At 28.6% G+C, this 13,156-nt stretch overlaps 1 protein-coding gene across 1 annotated transcript in view; it reads left to right on the top strand.

The window, feature by feature from the left end:
• LOC107454309 (peptidyl-glycine alpha-amidating monooxygenase B) overlaps positions 1 to 10,327 on the top strand; it is an 84,915-nt gene extending 74,588 nt beyond the window's left edge. Inside the window, exons 20-23 of the mRNA XM_087160660.1 lie at positions 254 to 366; positions 2,759 to 2,855; positions 3,728 to 3,976; positions 7,476 to 10,327. Coding sequence (XP_087016786.1) covers positions 254 to 366; positions 2,759 to 2,855; positions 3,728 to 3,976; positions 7,476 to 7,684 — 668 coding nt within the window. The 3' untranslated portion in view covers positions 7,685 to 10,327. The remainder of the gene's footprint in view (positions 1 to 253; positions 367 to 2,758; positions 2,856 to 3,727; positions 3,977 to 7,475) is intronic.
• The last annotated feature ends 2,829 nt before the right edge of the window (positions 10,328 to 13,156 follow it).

A 13,156-nucleotide genomic window follows, 5' to 3' on the forward strand; every position in this document is an offset into this window, starting at 1 on the left:
CTGAGTTTAGTTTTAAAGCAATATTAATTTTTTATGCAATTAAGCGCGGCAAAAATAAATATACATTTAAATGAGAAAGTTTCACATTTGTTTATGTAAAACATTAGTTCCATTTTTTTTTTTTTGTACTAGCAGATTTTTCCAAAATCTGATATTCAATTAAGTGGGTTTGACTGTAATGTATTCTTAAATAAAGACATATATTTCAAAAACAAGTTTTTAATATGCTTAGGAGCAAATTATTTCATTTCAGGATTACTAGTAGCAGTGTGCGGAGAAGCTGTTTACAAAGATCACTTAGTGAGAGCTTTTGTATTCAATGTAACGGATCAAAAGTTATTGAATGTGTTTGCACCCAGATCTGGAGTAAGTTTGTAAATGCCGGAAATTCTGTTATCACTGCTCTTAATAAATATATGCTTGTAATATTTATGTGAAAAAAAGATACGAAATTGGAATCAAATACGGGGGAGGGATTAGTGTTTAATCAAAGAAAAAGAAAAACATCTAAATATCTCAAATCACTGCATCTTCAACATCACGTGGTGAAGTGATAGTTTGTTTTCCTCCTCAATCAAACAGAGAACGAACAGATTTTTAGTCTTGTTTTCTTCATTAGGAATTCAATCGACTTCAGTGTTCCTTTTTTTCCACACGCATATTAATTTCTTACCCCTAACATGTACTTTAGATTTTAACTAGGATTCTAGAAATATTAACTCTGGGTGGGGGTTATGTAATACCTTCTATTTATTGTTTCTAAGGTGCATTTTTTTCCTAGCCATAGTTTGTCTATAGAAAAAACTTCCCTCGCCACGAAGTCTAAGGTTGTCTGCTGCTATGGAAACAAGAAATAGCTCATTTCAAAGAGGGGAGCATCTTTCCCTCCTGATTCCCTTTCTCTTGCCGGCCCTAGCCAAAACGTGTCTTTAAAAATGACTTGAAATAGTTAAACCTCGTAACCATAGTCACTACTCCAGGTGAATGGCTGGGGGAGTTCTTTACATAGATAAATTATATGTCACACTTTAAATTTAACAAATGAAACTAGAAAAAGGTGAAATTATTTATTAAGTAATAAAGAAAGAGTATGTGATAAGAAATGTCCCAGTATATGTATGTTATATTAATTGAGTCAATAACATAATTTATATTGTAAAATGTAAAGGAGACTTTTCCCTTTCAGAAATAAAAAATTGTGATTAGTTTAAAAGGGAAAATGAAATTTTTATTCAATAAGAGGCCATAGAACACAGAAATTAATCTAATTAAATTGTCTTCAAATAAATAGATTTTACTACTTAAATAACGCACCTATTGATTAATAAATTAAACTTTTATTTCCAACAAAGTAGTTTTTGAAGGGGAAAATCAATCTTTAATTTTATTTTTTACCTTTTCAAATTATTTTTTGATAAAAAAAAAATATCTTTTGAGCTTATTTAGGATAAGTCAGCATAAATAATTTTTTTAAATTCATTCATGAACAGCTTTGACTAGCTTAAAAAGTTTCTTAAGATTCCTTTAAATATGCTTTTAGGGGTCCTATAAAGGTTTTATTTTTCTGATGAAATCTTTACAAGGCCTTAATTTTATTTAATACTGAAATTAAATTATACATTTATTATCTAAAGATTCCTTTAAATATGCTTTTAAGGGTACCTAAAAAGGCTTTATTTTTCTAATAAAACCTTTAAAAGGTCTTAATTTTAATTAAGACTGAAATTAAATTATATAATTGTTCTACTTACCATTTTTAGTAAATTTAAACATAAACAATGATCCACACAAAATTAAGAACTTCTTGGTTATTAAATATGCTTTCAAATTATTTTGACTGAAACTTTAGGTCATGGTATTGAGTTACAGAAGCTATTTGTATTTTTTCTATTAGGAAATTGTACGGGTATTTGGAAATGTCGGAAACTATTTGTATTTTTTTCTGAACTATTTTTGTGAAAAAGTTTTGTATACCTTCTTTATGTAACTTTTATTTTATTTAAACGTTATACTAAATTGTTATTGGCTTTTCAATAAAATTAATAGTTTAAACATTGAACAAAGACAAAATTAGTTGAAATTATAATTTTTTTTTAATGTTCAATTTGAAATTCTTATGAAACATTTCCAGATGATTTCAAAAAAAGTGGGTTTTAAAAATAATAGAATAATTTATTTTATATAATTTTGTATTCTCTGCGTTTGAGGAAAGCAGGTTATTCAAATTAGTTAATATATGCCATAAATTAGATATTTATGCAACATATTTTTATTCACAAATAAGCACATGGTACAAATTTTTGAGAGTGCTCGATTGCTGAACTAGTTGTATCGAATCCCATACAATCTCTCGCCTTACTTATTCCAACTTGATTAAACATAACCATCCACCATCTATAGATATAAAATGATATTACTTATATATATATATATGTATATATATATCTGTAAAATGATATCTTTACGCCAGATTTTTGTGATAGTATATTTGTTTTTTTGGTTTTTTTTTTTTTTTTTAACTTTTTCATCTAAACTTTTTTCAGTTATGTCTTCTGGAATTCTTAAGTGATCTTGTTTTGTGTGATTAGGAAACTTATATAATTTTTCTTTATAAAAGTTAAATTAATTCTCTTCATTTGAGGAAAGCAGGTTGTTCAAATTAGTTAATATATGCCATTTAGATATTTATGCAACATCTTAGAATAAGAAGTTTTATAATTTTTCTTTATCGTTATATTCTTGTAAAAAATTTCTTTAGACGTTTACAAGGCCTCATGATTTAGCTATTTTACCTAATGGAGATGAAGCATTTGTTTGTGAGATTGGTCCAAATCTTGTGTGGAAATTTATTCGAGGTATTTGAACTTTAACTTTTTTTAAAATTTTTCTATGTTCTTATATCTTATCAGCAGTTTTTAGTGTAACCTTAACATTATTTTAGAATGTTTTATGTAATTTAAAAACTAATGTTTTTAATAATAAATTTTTAAAATTGAATTAAACTTTTTACTCATGCTTTATACCCTTTATACTATTTAAACAATAATAGTTTTGGTTTTCTCTGCATGGAAGAAATTATTTTTTCCAATGTGTTCACATTATTAACACTTAACTGCACAAAAATATTTCAAATTTACTTCCCAACAGGTGTTATTGTTGTGATTAATTATAATGGTTAATTAATTATAAGTGAACTAATTGCAAGGACAAAGACAAGAGGTGTAATAAAATGATAAAATTATTTTAACCATCATTTGCTCAGTATTTGACCTAGTAAGTAAAAGTGCTATGCGACTTAAATAGCAGCATTGGTCTATTGAGGTTTAAACATTTAATTAATGTTTATTAAATTTTTTGAAAAATTAAAGTTAATTAAAAATTTTGTAAAAAGATTTTTTTATTTTTTGTTTATTAAAAGGAAAGAAGAAAGGTTTATCTTCATTTTTCACAAAATGACGATAAGGTAACCATGTGGTGTATTTCGGGGATTCTTAAATTCTGAGGAATGAATCTATTAAGTAGAAAACCAATTTTACTCAAGAATTGTTACATAGTGAAATAGGACCATATTGTGGGAAAAAACCTTCTTGTCTGCCTTGAAACTCATGTTTTGTCAGAATCAGTTTTCTTGAACCAAAACCGTTCTTTCTCTTTGATCTTCAGGTATTTTTGTTCAATACAATTTCAAATTTTAATTTTGTTTAAATTATTTTATTTTTCATTTCAGCTTATCACAAGTCGTCTAAAAAAGTCCTTGATGTACCTGAAACAGATCCAAAAACAACTCATGCAAAAATCTCCCCCCACAGCCACGTACCACTATCAGGCATGCAGGACAAAGCCTTCGGAAACAAAACTCTTTCGGAGGATGAAGACTCGACTAGTTTTGAGACGTCTCTAATTGTACTTGCTCTTCTGGCAATTCCAATTATTTGCCTAGTTTTAGTCACGGTCATAGTTAGACTTCGCAGAAGAGGTATTTTATTATAATTTTTCAAGGAATATTTTAATGCAATATACAGGGTATCCGCACTCCTGGAAAGTCATGAATTTCGGTATGGAACAAAATTAGTCATGAAAAATCATTATTTTAACTTTTTTTTTTTCCATTTATTGTTGTGTCATCTTTACTTCTGTTCCTGTTCATTTATTTTTATTTTTGCCTTGCCATTGGAAATAAAAAAATTAAAAAAAAAAAAAACAATTTTTTTCAAAAAAATCATGGCTTTAGGTTGCTGAATTGGTCTAATTTTTAAAATGGAATCCCCCCCCCCCAATTTCCAAATATCTGAATTTCTAACAAAATCCCTACTCACGGTCATATTTTATAAAAATATAATTTTTTTATCACGTTTTTTAAAAATTATGGTGTTTTTTCAAAAAATGAAATAAAACATTTCTAGAGCTAATAGTCTTTTAAACTGTGGTTTCAGAATTTTTTTAATTATTTTTATCAATTTAAAATTCTAGCTGAAGCAAATCAGTCATTGGCGAATTTTTTTTAAATTCCAAAATGACAACAGAAAATCAGGAGTATTTCTTTCCTTTCAAAGCAAGAAAAGTATCTTTAGAATACTTTTCTTGCTCTGCAGAAAAAAAGAAAATAAATTATTTGCTTTTGTATTTTTTTCAGCTATTTTATGGCTGCAGCACTTTCTTTACTTTGTTTTTTAAATTTAAAGTCTATAAATATGAAAATGCAGAGTATAACAGTTTTGGTTATACTTATCATTTCAATTAATGTTAGTATAATGCTTTTTTTAATTTATTGTTGTGTTTTTGTCGCAGAAAATAGTAACTTTCTTAAGTCATGAAAAATTTTTGGAATTAGTCATGGATTTAAAAATCTAAAATGTAGCAGATACCCTGAATATAATTGTTTTTTAAAACGTTTGTTGCTTTTTAATCAAATGCTCCTATGTGATTGACTGTTCCCATCATCTTTATTGCATAATCGTTTCTGGTTTACTATATTTGTCTTTTCTATCCCTTGTTGACAAGCAAAGAATTCTCTCAAATTTATCCTCATCATCCTCGAATATCATATGGAAAGGGATAGTGTGAGAGCTGGGAAGATGAATATCAGGAGTCTTTTCAATAATTTGTTCTTTTTGCTGTCTTTAAACATTTTCTCTATTTACAGGTATAAGGGAATGAGAACGAATATGATCTGACCCTTTATAGCACGCATAATTTCAAAATATCTAAATAAAAATTTTTTTTATTTAATTTATTGGTTTTTAGATATATTTACAGAATCTTAATGTTATGAAGAATCTGTGTATGTATGTATATATATATGTATATATATATATGTATATATATATAGAAGGCAAATCCTTTATTCATTTATCACTAATTCTCACACTTCCCATGAAGTTAGAAATAGAAAAACTGAAAAAATTCCATTTGGATATTTTGTTATTATCAGGGTAACTAACCTAATTGATAATATTGCTAAATATCAAGTTTTTGGCAAAATAGAAGTTTCAAATTAGGATCAGATAAATAAAAAAACTATAAAAGTTTAATTTCAACAGTTTTAAGTATGTATTGGAGCTGTAATTGGATGTTTCTTCTTCTTCTTGGGCACCACAGCCTATGACAGGCCAAGACCGTCCCAATAAGTTTTTGCCATCTTGATCTATTCTGTGTCATGGCCTTCCAGTTATTCCTATTATCTTTAGGTCCCTTTCATCTGCGTCCAGCCACCTAGTCTGTGGACTCCTTTTCTTGTACCTTTTGGTTAAAAAAAAAGTTACTTTTTTGCAGGGTGTTGGTCTTCAGATCTATAAAGGTGTCCCAGCCACGGAATGTGATTGGCCTTAATAACATTAACTATGTCTGGTTGTGTATACTTTTCATATAACTCATGACGTAATTGGATGCTAAAATTTAAATATTAGCACATTGTTGACCAATGGTGTGTTAACTAATCTTATCATGCCCAAACAGTGTTGGTGTATGATGACTTAACTCATTACTGCACTTGCAATGTCGAGAAGCTTGCCATCATTCAACAACTGCATTTGGGCAGGACATCGCTCTATAGAATCTTTTGCTTTTTATTTCTATATTAAATTACAAAGTAATGGCCGTAGACCTGACGTAGTTCCTGTGTAAAATTGCTGGTCAACAATGTGTTTGTTAGATGTCGCTAATACTGGAATTTGTATGCAATTTTTAACAATGTGATTTATTCAAAACATAACATCATGCAATTTATCCAAACATTCATATTAAATAAAAAGTGTTTCATGCTAAGTGGGATAGTGCACCACATTTAAACGGATCCCATAATTTGCTATTATTAATTTGCATTAGAAATAGAATTTAGAAAATAATTGAAATGGTATGACAAGTTATTTTTCTTCTAAATTTTAGTACATTTTGGATGTCATTTTACTGATGATGTCTTAAAAGGCAGGGTGAAAAGAAATGGTGGGAGTTTTTCTTTATGGGGCACTATGTAATGTAAGAGGTACTATGTAATGTAAGGGGTGTTATCTAATGTTAATGGGGCCATGTAATCTCTATATACACCGAAGAGCCATTACATTATGACCACCCTGCTAATAACATGTAGGACCACTTTTGGCCCTCAAAACTGCTAGCACCTGCCGTGGCATTGATTCCACAAGGTGCTAATAGGCAGTCTGAGGTATCTGGTACCAAGCGCTCACCAACTGGTCCTGCGAGGGGGTAGCGTGGCAGCACGAATTTGGTTTTCCAAGTAGGACCACAAATGCTCTATTGGATTAAGGTCAGGTGAATTTGGGGGCCAAGACGTGACTTGAAAGTCACTGGAATGTTCCTCGAACCAATCCATGACGATTCGACCCTTATGACATGGTGCATTATCCTGTTGGTAAACACCATCCCGAGCAGGAAAAACTGTTGTCATGAATGGGTGAACCTTGTCTGCAACTATGTTCAAGTAGCTTACAGACGTCAGGAATTGTTCTATGAGGATTATGGGTCCTAATGTGCCCCATGAAAACATTGTTCCTGGGCGAGAAACCATGAAAACCTGGGCGAGCCCATTGTTATAGATGGAGGGTGGTCATAATGTAATGGCTCTTCGGTGTATAATGGCATAAAACAATTTTTCTCTGTTATGTATTCTTAATAATCCAAATATCGTATGATATATTATCCAGTTTTCATGCATAAAGAAAAATAAAGATGGCAGTGAATTGCAGTTTAACAGCTACAAAGGTATTGTTTACCTGAAAATTACTTCTTTATCCATAATTTAGGGGTATTATTCTGTAATCCTTTCATTGTCTTTTTTACACATTCATCATCATTAACACAGAGGGTATTTACTCTCTGGAACACTTCCCAAATGTGCACCAAATTGGCAACTTTCAAAAAGCCGTTAAAGATGGGGTTAAACCAAGATTTTACCTTACAAACCTCTCATATCTAATTATTGCAGACAACTTTTAATGTATATATTTTTTACATTTTAGGTAAACTTCAGCAAACTTACTTTGGAAATCTGAAAGGTTGGTGGGGTGGGTACAAGACTCCCCACTCGCAGGACAAATTTAATTTGGGTAGCCTGCTGAACCCCCACAAGGGCTTTGATCGAGTCTCCCTCGAAGAGAGTGATGGGGAATGTGAAGATGGAAGTGACTCTGATGTTGAAGAATTTAGTGCTATAGCTAAGAAAACTTAGTTAATCTCCCTAGATTTCTTCATTCACAAATACTTGAGTGATTCTAAAAGTATGGTTTATATTTAAGGAGTCATTCCAAACACAGTTAATTATTTCTATTAATATTTGTTGAAAAAAAACTTCTGTAGAACCCTGTTAATCCAAAATTCCAGAAAATACAAACCAATATTATTTCTGAAAAATTAAAAAGAGAAAACTCTTAGTAAAAATATTCATAAAATAACTGTGAACAAAAAGAACCACTTAGTGAATCATACGATAGGAAAACAAATTATAAAACTCCATAATTTAAAGACCGTGCAAAATGGGACGATAAAATAAAATCACATAATCCCTTCTCTTACTACAGTTAAATTCTTTAGTAATCGTATAAAGTGTAATGTAGTTTACGTGGAAACACTGAGGATAGTATTGAAAATGCAATCATTCAAATTTGTGATTCATATTCATTTGTGAGAATAAAAATCATTATAAAGTATCATGAAAATCATGACTCACGTGTGCGTTTGTAATTTATGTTGCTTATCATGTGACTGGGATATAACACCAGAAAGTAATAAGCTAATAACACAATTTACTTCCATATTCAAAATCATATAGCGTTCTAAACAATAAATTTTAATGCATAGATTTCATTCAGCATTTAATACATTATTGCCAAAATTCTGTTATGACATAAGACACTACTCTACTTTTGATTACGTTTACAACAGTTCCATGAAACACAAAGTACAATTAGAATTATCTGATTTTTTGGAGAAAACCAAACAGGATTATCGAGGTTCTACTACATTTTAAAATAAAAATAATAAAATGATATTTCATATTGTTCCTTTGATTAAAGAAAAGAAAGATATTGGAATGACAAACTTAAGATATTATGAAACTAAAGATCCTATTTTGTTCTATTTTCCTAAATGAATGATGAAAAACTTTTTATAGAATGATTAAACTTAAAAGTGTCTAAGCTATGGATTGCTGACATTTTTAAATTGGTTTAATTTTTTATTATTTTGAAAATTGGTCGTTTTTTAATGAAGTATTTATTTAAAAAAAACAATTTTACCTTTCAATTTAGAATTCTTAATGTTTTGTTCCCACTCTTTTAAATTAAATCTGCATTTATTCACTGTGTTCAACCATTTTTTAATGTTTTATTCACTTAAGAATTGTTTCTTTATTGCTTACTTATATTAACCATTATGTGTTTATATTAAAAAAAAAGGATTTTACATTTAAGTTGGTATGACAAAGGTTTATATGTTGAGTACCTTAACATTACTTGTAATGTTATCTACAAAATTCTTAATGAATTTCATATACAGTAGAACTTAAGTCATTTGAAATTCAATAATTTAATTACTTTGTGGGTAAAAGTGAAGCAGAATTAAAATATAGTTTTATTCAATTTTAAAGATGTATTTAAGAAATGATAAGTTTTTAGTAAACCTAAAAATAATTGAAAATGTTGCACAAATATAAATAAATTTGTTTTTCTTAGTTTTAAAATAATACAATAAGTCTAGTTTTTTTTTATCACTGGTATAATTTATTTAATCAGTTTTATTTATTACCTTGATATTTAATTATTTTAATAATCTTCCTTAAGATATACAGTAGAGAATTTATGTAACCTAATTATATAAACCACAGTTTTCCACAAACCGCCTTGACATTTCCAATGTAAATAAGGAAAATCTTATTAGGATTTTCTGAAATTGAGCTAGAACTATTAACTGTTCACAGGCTGCAATAAATAAATAAATTTTGCTAAGAGGTATCCATCTCAAAAGCAAATAAAAATTAACCAATTTTTTGTTGTTGTTAATTCTAATGCTTTTGAAAATTTCAGTGGTTTCTTTTCTGTAAATAAAAATTAAAGTCCAAGTTTTTGTGTTTTAAAGTATTTTACGTCTAAGAATTACTTTAAAACATTTAAATATTGAACTGTTCTAGAAAAATATTTTGATGTTTAATAGGTAAGCTTAATGATATGTGACCAATGCAAAGATTTGCATTTTAATGATTTTCTAGTGTATTTAACATTTCTCAAAAAAAAAAAAAATCATGGACTTAACTAGTAAAAAAATAATACCTAAAAATATTTAAAATACCTTTTAAAGAAATATGTATATGTACCCCATGTGTGTACCCTAAATATGTACCCTAACTGTTCAACTACACATCTGTGATCTGTCAAGTCTCATCCATAATCTATGCAAATATTTCTTGCCACTATTTTGTATTCTTTTATAATCACTTGATTTGTGTAAGGACATTTTTTTTAAATCTAAATATCTATAGCAAAGATTTATTATCTTGAAAAATATTAACATTTTTAGGTGACTTAAAAGAATTTTCTGAAAGAGCTAATAAATATTATAATGAATTTTCTTGCTATTTCACCTCACTCACCTCTAGGGTAAGGTGTCCAGAATTGTTAGTCACTATTTCATAAGTTTTTTTATTCAAAATAGTGTTTTATAACTATTATTAATAAGGAAGTAACTGCAGACAGGTAATTTTATTTGGTAATTTAAAATGAAAAATATCGTTAGATTTATTTTTTGATGACTTTTGTATTTTAAATTCATTGAGATAAACTACAAATAGTATGTTTTATGAATAAAAATAGTTTTTTAAGTCGTAGTTTTGTAAAACACAAAAAGAAGAAGAAAAAACTATTGGAAGCAATACTGTAGAAGCATTTTATAAATATTTTTCTTTAAGCTGGATAAAAAGCATTATAATTTTTTACTTACTTTTATTTAATGCTTAAAAGTTATCTATATTTATTCGTTTTGTATACATTAACATCTGTAATATTTAAAAAAGAAAGCATTTCTTTTAAGAGGTACAGTAAATTTTCAATTATTAGGAACTGCTTTAAAGTATTCTTATTAATGAAATTGTCAAGAATTTAAACTTTTTTTTTTACTAAAATTATTATTTTGAAAAATTGTGGGATCTATCATTCTTGCTCTATGATCCTTTGGAGAAAGAATCGTAGATCTATCATAGTGTAAATATTAGTGAGACAGTTGACAACGAGTTAATTCTCTTATTTTTCAGTGCTCATTTAGAAACAACTGTGACATTTTCTTAAAAATGAATAATTTTTTCACTATTCTAATATATACATGTTCCTGAACATTGTTCTAGAACCATAAGCTGAAAGTTGGAAAAGATGTAGCACATTTTGTCGAAATTTATGACGTAAATAACCCTTCATAAACTTCAAACAGTAATTTTCAGACTCACAAATTCGCTACCTTTAATCTTTCCTACTTAATTGAACAGCATATATGACCATCATCTTAGAATTTTTTTTGTATTATTAGTAATTTTTATTTATTTAAATTATATAAAGCAGTCTTTGTTCAGTATGCCTTATTTCGATAAAAGAAAAAAAATTTGCAATAAAAACTACCTCTTTAGTATCGAAGCTGTTAAATTTTTGAAGTAATACAGAGGAAATTAACAAAATTATTAAATATGCCATTTTCAGTTATCTTAAAAAAGAAACCTTATGTATATGTAGTATTTATTTAACTGTGATAAATAAGCTTGTTTTATAGCAATCAGATATGTTTTCCCCTTAAAGCAATTTTATTTAAACTACAGTATCAAATTAGACACAAAACTTTTTATTATATGAGCTTATTATTTATTTTCAATTCTTTATTTTTGTTAAATAATTGATATTTTATTCTGGGATGTCCGACACTGCACAATTATCTTAAAATTTCCCTGCAAAACCGTGCAGTGTAGACATTTTAGTTTTATCTAGTTAATGGTTGTATTGTAATTTTAAAAAAAAAAAATTATTTTGATGTTTTAATTGTGACTAGTGTAGATTGTGATATGGTATTCTTTTTAAGCCACTAATTCTTGAATTGTGTGATACTATACAGGATACTTTCATCAGAGCGGTTAAAAATATAGTGAGGAGATAGGGCATATTATAAGGATTAGAAATTGCATAGCCATCCAGACCAGGAAATTTATTCATATGCCATCAGGGGTACTTCCTTTTAATGAACTGGCTGTTCATGCTCATTTGAACTGGTACTTTTATTTATTTGAATTACCTTTATTTTTATAAATTTCTGTTTTCTAATAATCATTGCCAAAAATTGGATACAAATAAGTGCACAAGAGTAACTGTTTTATTTTGTGACGAAATCAGCAGGCTCTTCAATTTCCAAATCAATAATCTGTGATTAGACAGCTTACTTTGCAAGTTTTTGAATAGAAAATTTTGACAGTAATGAATAGAAAACATGAAATTAACACAACATGAATGAAACAACCAGTTCTTGATGAATGAAACAACCAGTTCAGATATGCATTGAGAGCCAGTACACAATAGGAGAGTTCTCTTTGTACTCCTCTGTACTCTTAGTGAATAAAATAGTCATCTCAAGGTTACATGATTTTCCCACTCTCCCCATCTCCGTTACCATGGTTTCAGTGTCTTTTGCTTTTTCAGCACATCAGTTTATTCCAGCTAATTATTGAAATGTAGTGTTGTTGGGGGGGGGGAATATTTGCCGTAACCTAGGAAGAAGAAAAATGTAGAGTGGGGAGAATTGTGTAACCTTGAGTAGCTTATTCTAATTCGAAGGAGTATAGTGGCAAGTGATTACTTTTTCGATTCAGGTTGCTGTTTGTGACATAAATTGCTGTGCAATTTTCAATCCTATGATGTGCCTGACCTCACCACCAAGTTTTCAACAGCTGTGTTGAATCGCCCTGTATGTGTTTTTGTGTCAAGATTTGAATTTCTATGTTCGCTGTGTATTGTTAAGACGTTTAAAACTGTACAAGATGTTCCATAAAATCTGCCCTTAATATATATTTTTCTGATATTGATGGAAGATGGTAAGAAAGAAGTATATGAATTTGGGGTTGCAAATTAGTATAAAAGTAAAGAAGAAACAGTTGAAATCTGATTGTACAGGTTACCAAAATCAGTAGCAAAGAGGAGCTTGGAAGATGGTTTACTAGTAATGATTACAATTTTCATCCTGCTGTTAATTAGCTTTTGATGTTTTGTACACTCTTAAGTATTAATTTGCACCCCCATTTTGCATACTTCCTCGCATTTTTATAAGGATTCTTATATATGTATAAGAATTATTAAATTATTATAAGTATTTTTGATCACATAATGTAAAGGTCAGTAGGACACTTCAATGGGGAAAAAAATCTAGTTTATATAGAAGTTTTTTTTTTTAATACTTGTGTCTAACTTTGCAAACTATTGATTTTGACTTGTTTCCAAAAGCAATAAAAAGCCTTCATTTTAATCTTTTACTTACCACACTTTTCCTGAAAGTGGTTTTTCTTTTTACACATCAAACTGTTCCATAGTATTATTTCCAAGTAGATACTTGAATAGTTTTGGGGAAGATTTGCTATGCACAATACACAGGAATATCTTTCTTCGTAGCTTTCACCAGAAATTCT

Source organism: Parasteatoda tepidariorum, chromosome 4 (assembly GCF_982258835.1).
Source record: "Parasteatoda tepidariorum strain Cologne lab strain chromosome 4, Ptep-v5.0, whole genome shotgun sequence".
NCBI lineage: Eukaryota > Metazoa > Arthropoda > Arachnida > Araneae > Theridiidae > Parasteatoda > Parasteatoda tepidariorum.